General features: G+C 43.9%; 2 protein-coding genes across 2 annotated transcripts in view; one reads left to right on the forward strand and one right to left on the reverse strand.

The window, feature by feature from the left end:
• LOC309563331 (uncharacterized protein) overlaps positions 1 to 22168 on the forward strand; it is a gene marked incomplete at its 3' end in the record, with an annotated part of 417962 nt that overhangs the window by 360536 nt on the left and 35258 nt on the right. The window lies entirely within an intron of this gene.
• MTG1 (mitochondrial ribosome associated GTPase 1) overlaps positions 1 to 22168 on the reverse strand; it is a 49694-nt gene that overhangs the window by 25260 nt on the left and 2266 nt on the right. The window contains exons 2-7 of the mRNA XM_082268505.1: positions 14202 to 14268; positions 11016 to 11118; positions 6386 to 6466; positions 2714 to 2770; positions 1021 to 1111; positions 798 to 859 (exon numbers count right to left, since the gene is read on the reverse strand). Coding sequence (XP_082124631.1) covers positions 798 to 859; positions 1021 to 1111; positions 2714 to 2770; positions 6386 to 6466; positions 11016 to 11118; positions 14202 to 14268 — 461 coding nt within the window. The remainder of the gene's footprint in view (positions 1 to 797; positions 860 to 1020; positions 1112 to 2713; positions 2771 to 6385; positions 6467 to 11015; positions 11119 to 14201; positions 14269 to 22168) is intronic.

Raw genomic sequence — 22168 nt, forward strand, 5'->3', positions numbered from 1 at the left:
TTGTCTGTTTTGAGGTGGAATGTGTATTGTGTTAAGTTTGCCTGTCCCATTGTTAAATGTTAATGAGCCCACATTGTTCTGTCCAGATGGCTAGATAATTAGTTCAGCTTAATTCGGTTTCTGTATACAATGTCATCTGCATATGATAATGTAATCAGGTAACCCCTGACATGTGTGTGGTATTTTGATCAGGAGGGGGATGTGCTCATGTGTGTATAAACTGAGTGTGAAACTGTTCAATAAAGGAGAAGGTTCCAAAACTTGTACAAGCTAAGTTGTTGGCTAGCTTTGTATGAGGGTGGCTGGGAAAATCTGGTATATATGTTCATGACTGTAAGGAAGCCATATAACTGACGGAAGACCACAAGTACAGTGTGGGTCGGCGGTTCCGTTACAAGCACTATTGCCCTTAATGAGGTGCCCCAGGTCTGTTACATTATTAGTAATGTCTCTAGGGGGCCACACTAGGAGTTTCTCCTGCACTTCACTGACAGGAATAACTGCAGCATCACTCCTGTCAGAAGGAGCTGGGGCCCAATGGCTGTGCAAGGGAGGATTTTGCCCTTTTCTCCTTCTAATAGCAGTCTGCTGAGGTCAGAAGAGAGCAGGTACTAAGAACAGACCTCAATCTCAGCACAAAAAAAAAACGGAGTTGAGAGTTTGTGTTAGGGATGAGTTTGGAGGATGCCTAAGCTCATCTCTAGGCCTGGGAGACAGTAATATAATGCCTATGTGTAGCTTTGGATTTGTTAGGGCTATTTAGACAACTGCAAGCAACTGCTCACACGGATTCTCACCTGTATTTTACACAGCACTGACCGGGTAATTCCAGGTTCTCCACCAACTCTAGAGGCCTTTCCTGAGCCAAAAAAAGTATACATTAAAATGGTGTGCAGGAGAGTACTATTCTAATTTTAGTTACTGTATGTACCGTACATCTATATTACAGAAGACCTGGTATGAGGCCAATAAAAATACAAAATACAGTAAATTAAGCTAAATATAAGATAAGGAATGTACCCTTCCTAAGATGCGTTCTCCGCAGTGCGTTTATTAGAGACGATTTACCAACGTTGGGAATTCCAGTTACCATGATGGAGATTTCTGGATTCTGCAATAGCCAATAAAAAATTAGAAGTTATCCTACAATAAAATTCTGCTAACATTTAACAACTGATAAAATCATAAAGATAATGTAGAAAAAAGATCTTCAAAGTGAAATACTACACATCTCTATGTGCGATGATATTTAAGCATTTTCATTTTACTGCAATACAGTAAACACCCGCTCTATCGCGGTTCAGTTTTTGCGGTCCCGGTATATTTTGCGGTTTTTTTCCTGTAATGTTATTTTACTAATTAAATCATTGAAAATTAATTATTTTTGTGTTTTCCATAGCTCTTGCTCTGTCTCTCAGTATCTTGTATGTGTTTAAATGAGTTTCTATTGTTTTAAAAGTGTGTTTAAAGACCATAAAATGCTTTTAAAAGTACAGTGACAGTAAAAAAAACACGCCTAAAGTGTATTTTAATCACTTGCCGACCGCCGCACAATTATTTACGCTGGCGGTCAGCCCCTCACAGGCAGAGCGACGTAGGGTTACGTCGCTAGCCTGTGAGGGTCTAGGTAGCGAACGCGCGACGCCGGAGGCGCGCTCCTGCGTGGTCACGGACCCCCCCGCGCGTGTGACCGGCGGACCCGATGTCCGCCGGTCACTCGCGATCGTCAAGTGGAGAGGGAGAAAGGCAGGCGGCTGATGTAAACAAGCCGCCTGTCATTCTCCCCTGTGTAGGAATGGTGATCATACGGTTCTACTATGTAGGACCGTTGATCACTCTTCCTACACCTCAAGCCACAGCCAATCACAGTTAGAATAACGCCCCTAGGGACACACATAACCCCTCCCTCTCCAAAAAAGTTAACCCCTTCACTGCCAGTGTAATTTTACAGTAACAGTGCATATGTATAGCACTGATTACTGTAGAAATGTCACTGGTAACCCCAAAAGTGTCAAAAATTTCAGTCAAGGGTCCGATCTGTCCGCCGCAATGTCGCAGTACCGCAAAAAAAAAAAAAACGCAGATCGCCGCCATTACGTGTTAAAAAAAACCCACCAAAAATGACAGAAATCTTTCCCTTAGTTAGTAAACGCAATAACTTTTGCGCAAACCAATCAAAATACGCTTTTTGCGATTGTTTTTTTACCAAACATATGTAGCAGAAAACAAATTGCCCAAAAATGTTAAAAAATTTTGATTTTTACATTTTTTTGGGGGGAATTTCATATAAAAAAATGTGAAAAATATTGTTATTTTTGCAAAATTGACGCTCTTTTTTTGTTTATAGTGCAAAAAGTAAAAATCGCACAGGTGATCGAATACCACCAAAAGAAAGCTCTGTTTGTGGGAAAAAAAGGACGTCAAATTCGTTTAGGTACAGCATCACACGACCGCGCAATTGTCCGTTAAAGTCCCGCAGTGCCGAATCGCGAAAAAGGCCCTGGTCAGGAAGGGGGTAAAATCTTCCGGGGCTTAAGTGGTTAAAAGTACAGTGACAGTTAGAAAAACCCTATTAAAATACACTGTAGGCATGTTTTTTTATTTCGTGGATTTTCACTTTTCGCAGGTGGGTCCGAAACGTAACCCCCGCGATGGAGGGGGGGTTTACTGTATTCCAACACCTGCCAACAACTTCTACTTCTCGGCCACTGACCTCAGATCTGTGGAATCGGGGATGAGATTCAACGCGCTCTCTAATTGCTGGAACAATCTAAATAAAAATAGAAAAATATTAGGAGAAACTTTCTTTACTTCATAAAATGAAGGGATCACAGAAATCAAACTATTGCGTTTTTCAGTTTACGTAGCAGTGAACATGTGAACGTAATCAGTTATAGCAAACCATTATATCCATACCCATGCACATATCAAAAGAATAGCAAAAAGCAGTCATACATAGAAACCAGCCAATCAGTATTTGTTATACCTAATGATAGGATATAAGCAAGACTACACATTAATGAAATTAAATATGACATTTTTAAAAACCCAACTCCCAGGGTCGCCAACCCTGTTAGGTTTGGATTGATTTTGATTGCTGTGTTTCCATGCTGGGAGATTCATCCTCCTAAATTTGTCCTAGTATCCATTGTCACTAAGACAAGTGAAATCCTACATTAAAAAAAAGTTTGGGCTTTAGATATACCTTTTTTGAATATACATGTGTATTTTACAAATTTAACTTGATTAGCATTATCATTGTGGTTTTAGGAAACTCATTTGTAGTGTAATCATACAGCAAGCATTTACTTGGAAGAAGCCATATTTGCTGATTAAATATGCAGACTCTCCACACAAAAGGCTCAATTTTGTTTTAACAGCTATCCTTTGTAACAAATCTGCACTGCTCAATCATGACCTGTAGAGTCGCTGGTGACAGGCTTCAGTGTCTCCACACTTGCATGACTTCAGCATACAAGAAAATGTTCAACTTGCAACTCTGTCATCCGAATAGGGTAACCTTTATTAGATACACTGTCACTACAAGATAAAAATTGCTAACGCATTTTGGTCATCAGACCTTAATCGCAGCTTGACAAAGTAGGCTGAGCAGCCTTGAAACACGTTGCCACACCCCCGAGTGATGTTTCCGGTAGGAACAGCACTTCTGGTCTGTCATGTGCTTCACAGAACCAGTGTTAATTTTGGCAGCAAAGTTCGATTTAGTTTTAGTTCTAGTCTTATGACTAAAATGCCATTTTAGTTTTAGTTGTATTTTAGTTTTTTGACTAAGATGCTATTTTAGTTTTAGTCATATTTTAGTCGAATAAAATCTCCAGTACATTTTAGTCGACTAAAATCTCATGCATTTTAGTCCACTACATATCGAATAGGTTTAGGTTAATTGTAATGCATTATTTAAACATTTCTCTAGAATTTCCAAACAAATGATATACTCCTGGAGTAAAAATCTAATAATAATAATTATTTACGGTATTAATGTTTGAACACTCACTAAAGATACAGATTTAGCCCCCGTTCACACTAAGGCGACCTGTGAGGCGACCACCGTAGGTCGCCTTCCATAGGGAAGCTGCGGACCCGTTCTAATAGGAGCGACACAAGTCGTTCCGACTTAGAAAAAGGGTCCGGAGCTTCTTTGGGGCGACCCGGAGGCGACCGCCATAGACTTCAATGTTATGAAGTCCGTGTCGGCCGCTCCGAGGTCGCGGCGCGCTGCTCGCACCGCGACCTCGGAGGTTGCCACCCGAAGTCGGATCGCCCCTATGTGAACGGGGCCTAAGCCATTGTGGTATATAACATCTTTATAAATAAAACAGAGTTTCAAAAACAAAGAAAAATTTTGCTTTTTGACAAACAGAAGTGCAACTTTAAAATATAAAAAAAAAAAACTCAAAAAACTGTAAATTCTATTGGCTGTAATGTCATTGCACATATTATCTGAATATATTACCAGCATTAAATATTAAGAAAAACTATAAGAAAGGGTTTTTTCTCTTACTTATGCTTAAGCGGTGGTGCAATACATGTTTAAACTTTAATGTGCTATTATTACAGGCTCTGGATGGAATTGTGTTGCCAATTTAGAAATGGCCAGCAGAGTAGTGCTAATTTTGATTGTCAATTTTCAATTTAGTTTTAGTTATAGTCTTAGGACTAAAATGCCATTTTAGTTTTAGTCGTATTTTAGTCATCTGAATTGTCTTAATTTTAGTTGACTAAAATTGTGTTAATTTAGTCGCCAAAATTAACACTGCAAAGAACACTTCAGTTATTTCCTGCTTCCCAGTACTCGGCCGCCCATTGTATTTCACCCAAAACCACTGCTATTTGAGGATTTTGCAATGCGACAGTATCTTTCATAGATGCCATGCAGTTCGTGCGCCATATCTGCTACCTGTTCTTGTACACCTGTAGCACCTCCACCAACCAATCTTACAAAGTTAGACTAAACACCTCTGGGTGTCAATCAGCTGGAGTAACCTCTATTACTGCAAGGTACCTTGACGAATCCTAAATACTGGGCATCTTCATTGCGCAAATTGTGGGTCAAAATATCCCGACAGGATATATACGAGATCATAAAACTGAAATACTTTACTGAAATGTTAGACGCTTCAGACAAATCTGTAATTAATGACTCCTTTGCACTTGATGCCTTTATACAGTTGTACGAACTGGGTGCAGGGATGCACTGGATGCCTTCGCTGCCCTTGTGCTCTTGCTGGGCATCACGTCCATCCATGTGCCTTTGAGGAGGAGTGGGCTCCCTCCAGACATACCTGCCCTTAATCGATCCATTCTTATATGTGCTCCTACTATGGAGACACTGGAAATTTAGAGTTCGGACCGCAGTATATACAGATCCCATGGTGTGGCCCTGCAGCCTACTCATATATTTGCAAATGTCTGCAAACAAAACCCTGTTTTTAACTTAAACTATTAAACAGGACCAATTTGGTTGTTTTGCAGGCTGGCTGGTAAGTGTGCTGGGAAATCATTTGTCCGTTTGTGGGGCAGCCAGCTTATGTAATTAGGCTGCACCTGATTGCTGCTCGGAGGTAGATAATCCCGCCCAAACTGAAGTCCAGTGCTTCAGTGGTATTCCAGTGAGCCGTGTCCCTGCCTGATCCTGTTCTGATCATTTTTCCTGTACCTGCTCCTTGTTCAGGTGACCTGCTCCTAGTACCCTGCTCTGCTTCCCTTGTTTCCGGGTCTCAGTCCTGACCTTATTTTCCTCATGTTTGTTCCCTCCATTTGCACAAAGTTAGTTGGGTTGTCATTTGCGTTGCTGCTTCACATTTATTTTGTCACTTTACATGGTTTACGGTTTACTGGTGTTGGTAGAGGGATATTTAGGTTAATAAACTTAATTTAACCTTATTCAGCCTGGTACCTGATTTCTTAAGGTACAGCCTACTAATCTGGTTATCCTTGCTGATGTCGTAATGAGGAAACGCATCGGGAGGAGCTAGCCTACGTCACGTCGTCACACCCAGAAGTCGGCCATTACTCTGGTGGGAACAGAGGAGCGTTCAATTGTGCTATGTTTTTACATATCCTGCTTGTCTTCTTATACCGGATGGTGAGTGCAAGTCCTTGATCCTTGCTGTATACCTGTATTTGGTATCTCTTACAGTTTCATAGTAGTTCTGGGATAAACTAAACCCATAAGAATGCGCTGAAACTACGCAGTACAAGAGTCAAAGAATCACAGCTTCCAGTCAAACATTCTCACTGAGGGAATAGGCTCAGTGTTAATGAATATGGGTGCATTTATAATTTTTTTTTTTGCAGAAGTGTTAGTCCCCCTTTAATAAGTAAAATAAATAAAAGGAAAACATTGCCAAGAAGAAGGCCTCACCAGCTTGATGTTTTCTTCCCGTATGCAGTCTGTGTATATGGCCTTTCCAACTTCCTGCTTGCTTAGCTGTGTGATGATCCTCTGAAAGGGAAAACCAGAACATTTATAAGCAAAGCATGAAAGACTGAGCTTCTCAGATCTCCTGTGCACTAAAAAATGGAATTCTATTCACAGTAATTTGGCCTAGACACTCTTCATCGCTGCCAGGGCTTTGCATATCACTCAAGCTAACCGGGCATCTATCTAGGGCAGCACTGTATACAGAGCAGTCTTGGACAATGAAGTTAACTCACCAAGGCCAAAACTTTTTTTTTTACTTTTGGACACAGTTGGGAAAGGTTAGAATTTTGTCAAGCTTTAACTGTTGTCTGTGTCCCTGTTAGGAATAAATCACCCACTTTATTTTTTCTGGTAACCATTATCATTGAGAATTAACAGGAGATTACCATTTTACAGCTGCAACTAGAGCAAGAAGTGACGGTAACTCTACCTATGGGGACACCTGTTCTGATGACAACTGTGAAATCTCCCCAGTAGGACACAGGCAGCAAACCAAGTGTTTAACTCTGCCATGTTCCATTCACAACTAGCTAAAAGTTTTGGCTACACTTTAAAAACACCAAAGTGGCACTGATGATTGACTGAAATGAAGGCACTAAGGTATTTTTAGAAATAAATGTTAACTGCTTTTTTAACAGATGAAAAATATCAAAAACGGCAAATGATTACACCGATCAACCAGATCTCGGCCTACTCATTGCAAAGGGAAGTATACCTAAGCCCCAGCACTAGCACTGTCACATAAAAGAGCCAGTTCACACTGAGGCGACATGACTCCTTACTACTTCGGGGGAGACTTGTGCAGTCCCGTGCACCATGACTTCGGAGCGACTTGCAGGGACTTCACATAATGGAAGTCTATGCAAGTCGCTGCGAGGTCGCCCCGAAGTAGTACAGGACCCTTTTTCTAAGTCGGAGCGACTTGTGTCGCTCCTATTAGAACGGGTCCTATAGCGGTCAATGGACCGCGAGGGAGCGCGACTTGTCAGGCTGACAAGTCGCCTGACAAGTCGCGCTAGTGTGAACCGACTCAGAAGGAAAGTTAGTCACATGCTCCACCATAAAGTACCAGGTATTTTCATTGCTCCCAATCCCTGAATAAAATGTCGAGGGTCCAAATAAAAGATTATGTGTTGCTGGGAAGGAAAACATTAAAATGAACTTGTTGCCACTTGGGCAAAGCACTACTTTGCCAACAGGACGTTAGTAGGTGTGACACTTGAAAACAGTTTGTAACAATTTAGTAGAGCTATAAATACTGTGATTTTAAACCGCCAAAAATATTTGGAGTTCGATTTTGATATTTAAATACTGATGCCACAAAAGAAATAGAACTCAGAACAGTGTTTTCCAAATGCCAGTCCTCAATGATTCTCATCTAAGGCCTCATTCACATGGGGGATGATGCCTGTATAGTATGAACAGTCCTGTAACTTGCAGGTGCTGTATGCAGGCAGCCTATACAAGTCTATTAGGATGCAGTGGCTTTATGGATACAGACACTTATCCTAATGTGACAAGAGTGCAGCTCATCTGTATGCCTGCCACATTAGGACGGGCAGCTGTGTCCATACAGCCACTGCATCCTAAATTACCTTGGGCTGTCTGCACACAACACTTAGAAGTTAGAGATGCTGCAAATAAGGCCCATTCACGCTATTCAGTAACATCGCCCGTGTGACCCAAGTCTGCCTAAACTTGCTAATTAAAGCAGCATGGTGTCTGCATTATGTGTATATCTACCATTTCACTTTGGCAGCCAATTAATCATGCTTCCACAAAGTAATCTTGTTGTGAATATAAAGTGTTTAATTTCTTTAAAATAATTTTAAAGAATTTTAATAAAATGATCAAGGGAGAGGCACATTAAACCTACTAAAGTATATTCCAAGGCATATCTAAACCCCCCCAAAAATAACCAATATATTGCAGCTTACTAGTCCTAAAATGTTGTAGCGGCATTCATTTTCTATTTTTCAGACCCAGTACATTTTTTGTGAGTACAGAAAAATATCTGTCTGTCCTGATAGAAATCCAGAATCTTGTAATTTTTTGTTTACTGAATTGAAATCTCAAACAAAGGCCATCAGCTCTCTCAGCCATCTACTGTGAACTACACACCTCTCCACCCTATGTAAAAGAGATGATGAGAGAGAAAGATACTGAAGGTTTGTAGTCCAAACCAGGCTAGCAGCTTAGGGTAACATGGAAAAAGTATGACGTTGCCCGCCCCCCCCAGAACAGGAAGTGTTTTCTGTCCCCTTAACACAAAGCCATGAATGTCTAAACCACTGGAAACAAAAGTGAGTACACCCCTACGTGAAAATGTCCAAATTAGGCCCAGAGTGTCAAAATTTTGTGTGGCCACCATTATTTTCCAGCACTGCCCCAACCCTCTTGGGCATGGAATTCACCAGAGGTTCACAGGTTGCCACTGGGTCCTCTTCCACTCCTCCATGATTACATCACGGAGCTGGTGGATGTTAGAGACCTTGCACTCCTCCACTTTCCATTTGAGGATGCCCCACAGATGCTAAATAAGGTTTAGGTCTGGAGGAATGCTTGGCCAGTCCATCACCTTTACCTTCAGCTTCTTTAGCAAGGCAGTGGTGGTGTTGGTGTATTGGGGTCGTTATGTTGGAATACTGCCCTGCGGCACAGTCTCCAAAGGGAAGGAATCATGCTCTGCTACAGTATGTCACAGTACCCGTTGGCATTCATGGTTCCCTCAATAATCTGTAGCTCCCCAGTGTCAGCAGCACTCATGCAGCCCCAGACCATGACACTCCCACCACTGTGCTTGACTGTAGGCAAGAAACTTGTCTTTGTACTCCTCACCTGGTTGCCGCTACACACACTTGGCACCATCTGAACCAAATAAGTTTTTCTTGGTCTCATCAGACCACAGGACATGGTTCCAGTAATCCATGTCCTTAGTCTGCTTTTCTTCAACAAACTGTTTGCGGGCTTTTTTGTGCATCATCTTTAGAAGAGGCTTCCTTCTGGGACGACAGCCATGCAGACCAATGTGATGCAGTGTGCGGCGTATGGCCTGAGCATTGGCAGGCTGACCCCCCCACCCCTTCAACCTCTGCAGCAATGCTGGTAGCACTCATAATTCTATTTCCCAAAGACAACATCTGAATATGACACTGAGCACGTGCACTCAACTTCTTTGGTCGACCATGGCGAGACCTGTTCTGAGTGGAACCTGTCCTGTTAAACCGCTGTATGGTCCTGGTCACCCTGCTGCAGCTCAGTTTCAGAGTCTTGTCAATCTTCTTATAGCCTTTATGTAGAGCAACAATTCTTTTTTTCAGATCCTCAGAGAGTTCTTTGTCATGAGGTGCCATGTTGAACTTCCAGTGACCAGTAAGAGTGAGAGCGATAACCCCAAATTTAACACACCAGCTCCACATTCACAGTTGAGACCTTGTAACACTAACGAGTCACATGACATCAGGGAGGCAAAATGGCTAATTGGGCCCAATTTGGACATTTTAACTTAGGGGTGTACTCCCTTTTGTTGCCAGCCATTTAGACAATAATGGCTGTGTGTTGAGTTATTTTGAGGGGACAGCAAATTTACACTGTTATACAAGCTGTACACTCACTACTTTACATTATAGCAAAGTGTCATTTCTTCAGTAAGGCTGCACGATATTGGAAAAAAATTACATTGCGATATTTTTTTCCCCAACGATATATATTGCGATATTAGTGCAGCCTTCTGATTGTACCACACAGGGTTAATGTTACTGTAGGGAAGTAGCGCAGCCTTCTGATTGTACCATACAGGGTTAATGTTACTGTAGGGAAAGTGCAGCCTTCTTCTGATTGTACCATACAGGGCCAGCCAGGGTTAATGTTACTGTAGGGAGGTAGTGCAGCAGCCTTTTTCTGATTGTCATTGTACCATACAGGGCATACCAGGGTTAATGTTAATGTTGGGAACTGCAGGTTAAGAAGACAGTGTGAGTGTGGTGGTGGAAGGCAGAGAAGTCGGGACTCACAGTGGTGGTAGAAGGTAGAAGAACACAGCCTGACATCCGTCCCACATGTTCAGTCTGCCCTGCAGCTAGTTCTCCTGACTGAGCGGTGAGCGCCGTGAGCAGCGGCCCAGCGAACCAATCACGTTGTGAGTAGCGGCCCAGCGAACCAATCAGGTGTGCAGGCAAGCGTGATTGGTTCGCTGTGCCGCTGCTCACCGCTCAGTCAGAACTAGCAGGGCAGACTGAACATGTGCGGCTGATGTCGGGCTGTGTTCCTCTACCACCACTGTGAGTCCCGACTTCTCTGCCTTCCATATCGCATGTTCCCGCGATGTGACTATCGCCCACGCTCGCAGCACGATATCGATGTTCACATGAAAAGATAGAATAAAACATTTACAAAAATGTGAGGGGTGTACTGACTTTTGTGAGATACTGTATGTACGAAAACAACATTCCAAGCTGCAGTTGAAAGTGCTCCGATATAACACTAACAATGTTTACAATGGATAATCTCTTGCTTGAGAAAGTAATACCTCTACAATTACAGTGTCCCATTATTATTACTTATTTCTTACATTTTGATGTGTCGGGTCAGCTAGGTCCATTTTGTTGAGTATGAGGAGGTGGGGCTTAATTCCAAGGTGCTCTTTAAAGAAAGGATTTCGACCAGATAAAGGAATGTTTTTTCATTAAGGAAAAGTAACTGAGTTTACTGTATAAAACACCACACATTAACAAACACACAATGCCAAACTAGATAAAAAAATAGCAAATATTAATATATTTACAACGTGTATACATGTGCACACACTAGCTTTCAAAATGTTACCATCACTTTTTATTTATTTATTATCCTGCTATTTAAATATAGCCAAGACAGAACAAATGCTCCGGAATCAGTGTGCTAACGGAAATGTATTTTTATTGAACAGCCTTTTGGAACTGTGTTAGCACAGCTAAAAGGTAAAACACGTTTGGGAGATGTAACTTGCCAAAGGATTTGTTTTTCTGCTCACCCAGCTTTTAAATATTCCCATCTCTTCAGCCATTACAGTACAGCTAGGTTTGTGGTCTGGCTTTCCATTACTGCAATTAAGGGAAAATAACACTTTGGATATAAAAATGACATCTCCATCTCAAGCTGCTATACGTGTGATCTCTAATGCTGTCACTTATGGCACTGCTTTTCCAGGTTGAATGATGGGCAGCACTCAGCTCACTTTCTTTAAACCTAGGGCATAAAAGCTCTGACCTCCACCATGGGCTCACAGGAAAATCTTGTCACATTATGATGTTGGGCTGATCTATGGAACATTTAGGATCTGCCTACCACCAGAAGAAGATAAGGGGGTAAGAGGACTTGTAATGTTTTTTGATGTTTTCCAAAGGAGGTTGGGGGACTGAAAGGCAGTGGCGGCCCGTCCATTGGGGGCACAGGGGCGCCGCCCCCCAATACATGCGTTAGGTCCACTAATCCTACATGCAGGGCGTCGGATGCATGGATTCCAATGGGGTTTTTTTTTTTTTTGAAGCATGTGATTAAAGCCAGAGGCTCTAATAGGCTTCAAAAAAGGGTGGGCTTGGGGTACAGAGCACTGCGCCCTGAGCCTACCCAGTTATGTGACATGGCGAATGAATGTGACAATAGCGAATGAATATTTTCTATTTCCACACTGATTCTCCTCCTGGCCAATCAGGAAGGCGGGTCCTGAGACCCGTTTCCCAATTGGCCGAAAGGAGAAGCCATGCTATTGGCCAAGGAGGAGGAGGAGGGAGGAGACGCAGGCGAAGCCTGACCCACAGAGGAGACTGAAGGGGAAGTCATAGCTGCCTGCCCAGGGTGAGTGAGCCAGCGACCGGAGGGTGTGCGGGTTGGAGCTGGTGTGTTCCGTCTGGTCCTACCCAAGTGTGAGATTTGAGGCAAAGACCAGTCCGGCATCTTTGGTTTGTTTTCTTTATTTTATATTGGGGATAGGAGAAGAGAATGAGTGGGATACTTCTCTGGCTCAACTAGGTACAATTGGGACACTTTGCAGAAAAAATGCCAGTTAGCGCTGTCTTGACTCCAGCTGAATGCTGACCAATGCTCACTGGGGCTTGAAAAATACTGTTTTGCTGAACTGTACTAGAACTTGACTTTAACCCCTTGGTTAACTTTAAAAAGATCCTGGACTGTAGTGAGACTTGACTCTTGACACTCTGTTTAGCTCAAAAGTCCTGCAGACAACTCCCTCCAGCCGTTCACTGACTGAGGTAGCTCCATGTAACTGCTTGTGCTGCTGCAACTCTCAACACTGTACACTGCACGCTGTACACTTTAACTCTTCAGGGCCCAACCGCTGTCGCCCCCTTTACACTTCAGGGTCCTCTCACTAGGCACCCCCTCTACACTTCAGGGTCCTCTCACTAGGGACCCCCTCTACACTTCAGGGTCCTCTCAATTGGCACCCCCTCTACACTTCAGGGTCCTCTCAATAGGCACCCCCTCTACACTTCAGGGTCCTCTCACTAGGCACCCCCTCTACACCTCAGGGTCAACACTGGCACCCCCTTTACCGCTAGCTAGCTTCTGGATCCCTTGGACCTTCACCGGAGTGGTCTCCTCTCAGCTAGGCAGACCCCCATGGGCAGTTTACAGTACTCACAAACTTGGAATGCTTTCCTGAAACTGGGCCCCCTCAACTCCGCTGGTCCTCGGCACACCGGATCCTCTCTGCAGCACAGCTCAGCTCTCTGTCCCCTCAGGCAAGCCCGAGACACCTGATCCTGCTGACAGGAGGAGAGATAGCCGTACTCTCCCTCCTGGGACTCTGCGTCATGCACCCCCCCTCAAACTTATACCCACTCCCAGAATCCTGTCTTTCTGGGGTAGATACAGGCCTGAATGTGCCATTGGTTGGGTTTCCTCCACTGCCCAATGAGAACCCTTCTCATGGAGCCAGTGGGGAGACTCCCCAGTCTCAATAGCAACACCTGGAAAACATGACAGCCCAGCTGAAAATCATGGCCCTGCTGTTAAGCAGTCGAGGCCCACTATACTTTTCCTAGCACCTACCTTGTAGGGTGCTACATCTATGTGTGTGTGTGTGTGTGTGTGTGTGTGTGTGTGTGTGTGTGTAAATCCAGGAAGTGAACAGTCAGCAGCTTCAGCTGCCCACAGTTAAAATGACTGCAGCCAGACTTTGTGGAGGGAGATTTCTGCAGCATATTTGGCAAGTACAGAATCATAGTATATATAAGATAATATGCACAGTGGTTGTACAGAAGCTTCAGAATGTCAAAGATGTTTTTATTACAAATTATGTGAGCAGACTGCAGTTCCTATTTAAGGACAAACAAGTCTTTGCAAGGTTGTATCTTTCTGTAGTGTCTTTATAAACACTGTCAGACTGCTTTTTTGATAGCCAACGCTGCCGGTGTTCAGTGAAAAAACCCTACCGGTGAAAATTCCCTACCCTCGTCACTTCCTGTCCTACGTCATTGAACAGCTTACCACTGCGCATGCTCACAGCTCTGGAGGGTAGGGAATTTTCACGGGGTAGTGTTTTGTAATGTTACACAGCATCAGCTGTTACCGCGGGTACATTAAATCATCTCCGCTCCAACCACTCTGACTTCCCAGATCTCGGCTCAAAAAGTTAAAAGCGGCGGCGGATCTATGAAAATATAACTCACGGAGATTATCATGCACAATTTTTGCACTAGATTTAATGTCTGTATAGAGGCAATGGGGAAACATTAGCAGCACTTGGAAAAAGGATATTCTTGCATCATGTACTTCCACAATACAGTCCACTCTTGTTAATTTGGCCCTCATCTGTTTCATTCCTGTAAGAAAAAACAATAAAATTGTTGAAAGTTTTATTCAATACGTTACTGGGCAGTCATGTTAAATATTCTGTATTTGGCAGATATAAACTCAAACTAACAAATATTCATTCTCCTTAGGACCACAAACAAAACCTTTCTGACTTGCCTTTGAACCACTTCATTCCTGGAAGGTTTTACCCTCTTTATGACCAGGCCACATTTTGCAACTCGGCACTGAGTTGCTTTAACAACTGCGCGGTCGTGCGACGCGGTACCTAAATAAAATTGATGTATTTTTTCCCCACAAATAGAGCTTTCTTTTGGTGATATTTGATCACCTTTGCGGTTTTTAGATTTTCACTATAAACAAAAAAAGAGCGACAATTTTGAAAAAAAAAAAAAAACACAATATTTTTTACTTTCTGCTATAAAACATTCCTAATAAAAAAAAAAAATTAAAAAAAAAATCTAATTATCAGTTTAGGCAAATATGTATTCTGCTACATATTTTAGGTAAAAAAAAAACATTCCAAAAAGCATATAGTAATTGGTTTGCACAAAAGATATAGGGTTTACAAACTGTGGGATAGATTTTTGGATTTCTTTTTCTGTTATAAGTAATGGCGGTGATCTGCGATTTTTAGCGGAACAGCGACGTGGCAGCGGACAAAAGTGACACTTTTTGGGGACCAGTGACACCAATACAGTGATCAGTTCTAAATAATATGTGTTCAAGGGTTAAGTGTGCTCCTAAAATTGTGCTTACTAACTGTGGGGGGGGGGGGGGGGGAGGCTCTGTGACGGCACACAGAGATCGGCGTTTCAGCTTAGCTGAGATACACAATCTCATTGTGTCTGACAGGAGAGTCGTCTGCCTTGTTTACATAGGCAGATGGCTTTCCTATCAGTTTCCTTGAATTAGGCCGGCAGCAATTGTGCCCAGGGGTGCTGTTAGAAATCGCGGCACCCCATACAGACTACCTGGCAGGGCCCCTCCAAGAAAATATTAAAGGTATATTTAGCTAAAATTACAACAAAATCACTATTATCAGACAAAAATACAACATAACTCGCATAATTCCTGCTAAATCTAAAAAAAAAAAAAACTATGTTAATAAATAAAAATGAAGATGAGATGAGAAACATATACAGGCTGGACAGTTGGAGCTCAGTGATCAGAGAGACAGAGGGAGAGAAATAAAGTTACAGATATACTCAGGAGCAGAGCTAACATTAGAGCCAGTGCTGGGAGGGGGGCCCCACACAGGGAGGGCAGTTAGTGAGGGACAACTGTCTCTTTCTCAGCAGATAAAAGCTGATAGCAGGGAGAGGGGGAGAGATCAGATTCAGGTGCTGGAGGAAGATCTCTGTATTTGTTGTCCATCACTAATCCCCCTCTCTGTGTGGGCCCCCCTGTATGCTCGGGCCCCCTACAAGAGGGCTGGTGGTCCCCCCTATCAGCGGCCCTGATTGTGCCCACTCCTCCTGTGGTCTGTTTCCCGCTATGTCTAATCACAGCGGGAGCGCGGCTCCGCCAGCACGCAGTGCCGAGACCACATGCACAATCACGTGCATCTACGCGATTATGCGCAGCCTACCACAGTAAATCTGCGTGGGGCAGTCAGCAAGTGGTTAAAGATTTAACTTCTATATTATAGCAGGATCAGTAAAAAAGTTGTTTCTCTCATAATTCTGCATTAAAATACAAAAAGTGGGCTTCATGTTTTTATATAAAAATCAACCTGCAAGCTACCAATATAACTGCAGGGCCAGTTCACACCACATGCACTCCACTGTGTTTTTTCTCTGCATCAAAAATGCATGGAATAAAATGCATTTTCACACCAGGTGCGTTCAGTTACAGAAAAAAAAAAAAAAAAGTAGAAGCTGCTGCATTTTTTCTGCACAGAACTGTACTGGAAGCCAGTAAAAAGCATCAAACACACACCGGAAAGCAACAAAAATATACCGCAAATTCCGTTGCGTTTTTTTTCTGCATCAAAAACACATGGAAAGCAGATTATAGTATATGGTTTCCAATGGCATAGTTCACACCAGTGCAGGTCAGTTCCAGGGCGTTCCTGAAAAAAAAAAAAAAAAAAAAAAAAAAAAAAAAAACAGTAAAACATGCTGCATTTTTCCTGCACTGGACTGTACTGGAACGCAGTAAAATGCATCAAAAACACATTGGAATGCACTGGAACACATCAAAAACGCACCAGGCCCCAGTACAGTGAAAAAAAAAAAAAAAACACATGAAAAAAGAAGAAAAAAGCTTCTTGACTGCATCCAGAAATGCATAAAAAAAAGCAACGGAATGTGCAAAAAATTGATCGGGAATGCTTTTTTTTGTAGTGTGAATCAGCCCTCAAGGTGGAGAAAAAAAATAAAGAGGGGAAAAAATGCACTGGAATGCATCAAAAATGCGCATGCAGAAATGCACAATGAAATCGCTGCCTAAAGACAATGCATGTGAAAGTGCAGCAGAACTCGCATAAACATGTGTCCAGTGACACACTGCAGAACACTTAGGGTCATCTTTTTACTTAAAGCCGAGTTCCACCCAAAAGTGTAACTTCCGCTCATTTGCATCCCCCCCCCCTCCGGTGCCACATTTGGCACCTTTCAGGGAAGGGGAACGGGTACCTGTTCTTGAGAGGCACCCTTCCCCAGTTCTGGAAGACAGCGCCGCCCACCGGAAGTTTCTTCCTCCTCCTCCTTCCCCCCGCTGCCGAGCCTATGAGAATGCACAGCACACTTCCCGCATGCGCAGTAGGGAACCGGCTGTGAAGCCGAAAGGCTTCCTTGCCAGTTTCCCCTAGAAAGAATGCACCCGGCAGCCCATCCAAAAATCAGCTGGGATGCTGACATCACGGGCTCCCTGGACAGGTAAATGTCTATATATTAGAAGTCAGTAGCTACATTATTTGTAGCTGTTGACTATTATTTATTTTTTTCTCCAGGCGAACTCCACTTTAACTTTGGGGGAAGATTTCCTTGCCCTTTAAAGCTGATCGCTATAAAAATAACAATTGACTTTTGTAATGGGGTACAGAAGAAGCAATTACATTTGTCCGATTCCTCACTCCAACATGCTTCATTCCAGTTCCACGATCAAAGCCACTTCTCTGTGCTACTCTGTAATCACGCACAAGGGTGTATTATACTCCTATCAATGCTGAATCCTGGCAGGAGCTGGTAGAAAAATCCACCATAGAAAAATCATTGTTTTGGAGCACAATTACACACATGTGTGCATTTACATTTAGCACTACCCTTATAGGAGTTGCAGATGCCAGGGTTCCCCACTGCTGCACAGCCAGTCACGTAGCATTTTCAACATGCATGCAGACGCAGAAAAAAAGTCCTTGAGCTTTGTTTTTGTTGTTTCATTGAGGGGATGATAACTTGGATGGGGTTAGGGATTACGGGTTGCCCAACCTGACAGTAAAAATCCAGGGACAACTCCCCCCCTATTTACAGCTCCGCTTCTTCCTCCTGCACAATACTTGATCCTTGTACAGCTCTGGATTTACTCTGCAGAACTCCAATTGATTTATTCTGTGAGAGTTATCAGCCTCTTGTTAGCTCAGCAAAAGCCCTTTACAATCTAGGAACTCTCAGTCCCTTGGAAAAGTAGCCCATGTGGAGTAAACTGCATCTTGCAACGCCTTCTGCTTCCCTGTAGACACCGATCCCAGTTCTACTGCTTGCAGAAATGCTAACCGTCCTGACCAAAACATACACTGCAGATTTCCTAGACCAGTGATGGCGAAACTTGGCACCCCAGATGTTTTGGAACTACATTTCCCATGATGCGCATGCACTCTGCAGTGTAGTTTTGCATCATGGGAAATGTATAGAAATTAACTCCGTGCTAAGGATATCTAAAATATATAAAGGAATATATAGGCTGCAGCCTACCCTGAACTACAGTCAGAGGACTGTATAAAAATGAGATAAAAAAATGAGGGTAATTGGCGCTGCCTTTGGTAATGGACTAGGGTGTAAACAGTAATAGCTAAAACTGATGTATAAATACACCGTAGTGTATATGTAAACATTGTGGTCAATATGTTATCAGTGCAACAAATAAATATATAAGGCCCTGTTCACATAGGGGCGATCCGACTTCGGGTGGCGACCTCCGAGGTCGTGGTGCGAGCCGCGACCTCGGAGCGGCCGCCACGGACTTCATAACATTGAAGTCTATGGCGGTCGCCTCCTGGTCGCCCCAAAGAAGCTCCGGACCCTTTTTCTAGGTTGGAGCGACCAAAACGGCTCCGCAGCTTCCCTATGGGAGGCGACCAGGTCGCCTCACAGGTCGCCCTAGTGTGAACCGGGACTTAAACCAACATATGATATATAAATAGTAAAACACAGTGACTAGTGTGTATCAATATCCCGTGGTAAGGTGCAATCAAGGTGACAACGTGTATATAAGAATTAAAGGTATGATCAAGCAATAAAATATATATAGTGCACTGTAAAATTGGTACAATACAAGGGTATAAATAGATAAAACAAAGTATAGTGGCAGTGACAAGCGAAAGTGCAAATCCAAATGGATATACAGGTGACTTTGTGGATAAATCTTAGGGTGACCCCGTGGTGGGTAACTGGTGAGGTGCTGGGTGACCCCTAAGGTAAATGTCCTACTAACCAGATATACCCACCCCACACATGGGTAAAGAGCGGGTATTAGGTGCAAGCGAAGGTCGCTTCGTAGGCTCCTGTCTGCCTTTTGTGATGGGGGGATGTCGGGTGTCGTCCCTGGGGGTCCGTGTTATGTAGGCGTCCCAGAAGGAGTTCAGAATCCTATGGTCATCTACTTTGGGAGCGGTAATATATCCAATGGTCCGTAGGTGGGCTTCAGCCAATCGGTAATGTGTAGGGGCAGGAGGGTCATATAGGGCAGATAGCTCTATCAAAATGTTTATGACTTCCTGTTATTTCTTAAATATTTTTTATATATTTATTTGTTGCACTGATAACATATTGACCACAATATTTACCTATATACTACGGTGTATTTATACATCAGTTTTATCTATTACTATTTACACCCTAGTCCATTACCAAAGGCAGCGCCAATTACCCTCATTTTTTATATCATGGGAAATGTAATTCCAAAAGATTTGGGAGTGCCAAGGTTCGCCATCACTGTCCTAGGGAAAGGTTAGATGAAGACACCATTGTCTTCAAGAGAGACCCGCTATAGCTGGCAGTCTCTCCCCTTGTCTGTCCCTGCACCGTGCTGATCTACTCACTACCGCTAGTAGCACACTAGAGGGTGCTACATACATATACAGTATGTGTATTTACAAACGTGTGTATGGTGTTTAGAAGTGTATGCGAGTAAACGGATTCTATTGGCTAGAATATTGAAGAGTAGCAATGGGATCAGGCGTGTTCGGATCAAACCCACCAGGAAGACGGCACTGCACACCCCCAATCATAGGCAACATCTGTATGTGCAGCTGCCAGGAGGGAAATGCCTCATGCCTATGATTGGTAGTGTGGGCTTCCTGGTGGGCTTGATCCAAACACGCCTGATCCCATTGCTATTGAAGAGGCTAGAATATATATATATTTTTTTTTTCTAAACCCCCTGGCTGCAGGTCCTGCACAATAGACATACTCACCTGCCCAGTGGATCCAGTGATGTCCTGCTGAGATCCTCTTATCTTCTGTTCCCCACACTGTCCTGTGTTGCCATCTTCATTTGTGACGTCACCAAGAAGCCACCAGCGGCTCTCCCATTGACTCACCATTAGGCCCATCCCCCTCCGCTTTTCTCAAAGAAAACCAATGCCTCGCGGGATATGCAAAGTATCCTGGGAGGCACAGTGGGCCATGTGCACATCAATTGCCTAAGTAAATGACATGCATGGGGTGGTGGATCAGAAGTATTTTAACCACATCCCGCCCGCCCTATAGAAAATTGACGGCGGGATTGTGGTTGTATTATCCTGACCGGACGTCATATGGTGGCGACAGGATAATACAGCTCTGCGCGCCCACGGAGGCGCGCAGAGCGGCGATCAGTGATGCGAGGTGTCAGTCTGACTCCCTGCATCTCCAATCTCGGTAAAGAGCCTACTGACGTAGGCTCTTTACCATATGCCCAGCCGTGTCCAATCACAGCTGGTCACATAGTAAACAGGAAGAACCGTTGATCGGCTTTCCTTAGTTCGTGCCTGACAGGCACAAGTAAAGGAGCGCCAATCGGCGGCTCCCCTTACAGGGGGGGGGGGGGGGTGGGTCGGCACTGGTAAACAGATCATTGATTACCATTGCAGACCCTCGGGGGGTGCCACTAGAACCACCAGGGATGTCCACCTATGACCCCAGGGATGCCCACTATGGCCACCAGGGATGGCAATCAGGGCTCAGGGAGCCCCCCATTGCCCTCCCCGCCAGTGCACTCCCTATCAGTGCTGCCCACCAGTGCCCATCATTGCCATCTATCAGTGTCGCCCACCAGTGCCCATTATTGCACAGCAGTGCCGCCTATCAGTGCCCATCAGTGCCGCCTATCAGTGCCCATCACTGCCACCTATCAGTGCCCATCACTGCCACCTATCAGTGCCCACCAATGCTGCATATCAGTGCTACCTATCAGTGCCGCCCCATCAGTGCAGGAATAAACTTAATTTACAAAATTGTATATAACAAACAAAAAAACTTTTTTTTTTCCTTTTCAAACTTTTCGTTTTTTCTTTTATTTGTTTAGCAAAAAGGAAAAAACCCAGAGGTGATCAAATACCACCAAAAGAAAGCTCTATTTGCGGGGGGAAAATTACATAAATTTGGTTTAGGTACAGTGTTGCATGACCGCGCAATTGTCATTAGAAATGCAACAGCGCTAAAATGGGAAAATTGGCCTGGGCAGGAAGGGGGTGAAATTGCCCTGTATTGAAGTGGTTAATAAAAAAAAAAAAAAAAAAAAAGCCCTATCTGAACAGCGGAGGGGAAGAGGGGTGCAGAGAAGGGAAGGTGCAAATCAGGGTGACGATCCCCGATTTGCCCACATTTTTTTGCCTGTGTGCATGAGGCCTAAATTCCAGACACACCGACATCACTAGGTATAATGAAAGACCAGCAGTCCTGTATTGTAAGTGAGGACATGAGGGCCAGCCCAAAACTCGCAGCACAGAGAAAAGGAGTGCTGGCAGCGTAGAGATGAGCTTGGGAATTTTCGAGATCGTACGTGCCCGATCCCGCCAGGAAGTTACATAGTGAGGTTGAAAAAAGACATCAGTCCATCCAGTTCAACCTATGATGTGTGTGTGTGTTTGCTGTTAACCGTACATTGTATACCCCTGTATGTTGTGGTCTTTAACCACTTTACCACTGCTCACAGTAATATTACTGCGGCAGAGTGGCTCGTTATCGTCTGACGACGTAGTACTACGTCGTCAGACACTCCCCCTTGTGGGCGGCGCTTGCGCGCCGCCGGAGGCTCGCTCCCGCTGTTTTCATTCACAGCGGGAGTCGGGCCAGGGGAGGAGCAGCGGCGATCGCCGCTGCTCTTACCCGATCGTCGAGGATCGAGTCTGGAGATCCGCCCGCTGTGTGTAAACACAGCGGGCGGATCTCCATAGTGACAGGGAGTGACAGATCGGACTGTTCAGCATAGCTGGACATCCGATTTGTCCTTCTGTCACACAGTCACCTCCCCCCCTACACGTCAGTAAGCACCAGGCATACATTAACCCCTCCCTCTCCAATAAAACTAACCCCTTCCCTGCCAGTGTCATTTTTACAGTAACAGTGCATATATATAGCACTGATTACTGCAGTAATGTCACTGGTACACCCAAAAGTGTCAAAAATGTCAGTCAAGGGTCCGATCTGTCCGCCGCAATGGCGCAGTCCCGCAAAAAAAAAAAAAAAAAAAAAAAATCGCAGATCG

The sequence above is a fragment of the Pelophylax lessonae genome, assembly GCF_965119305.1.
Source record: "Pelophylax lessonae genome assembly, chromosome: 9".
NCBI classification, from domain to species: Eukaryota; Metazoa; Chordata; class Amphibia; order Anura; family Ranidae; genus Pelophylax; species Pelophylax lessonae.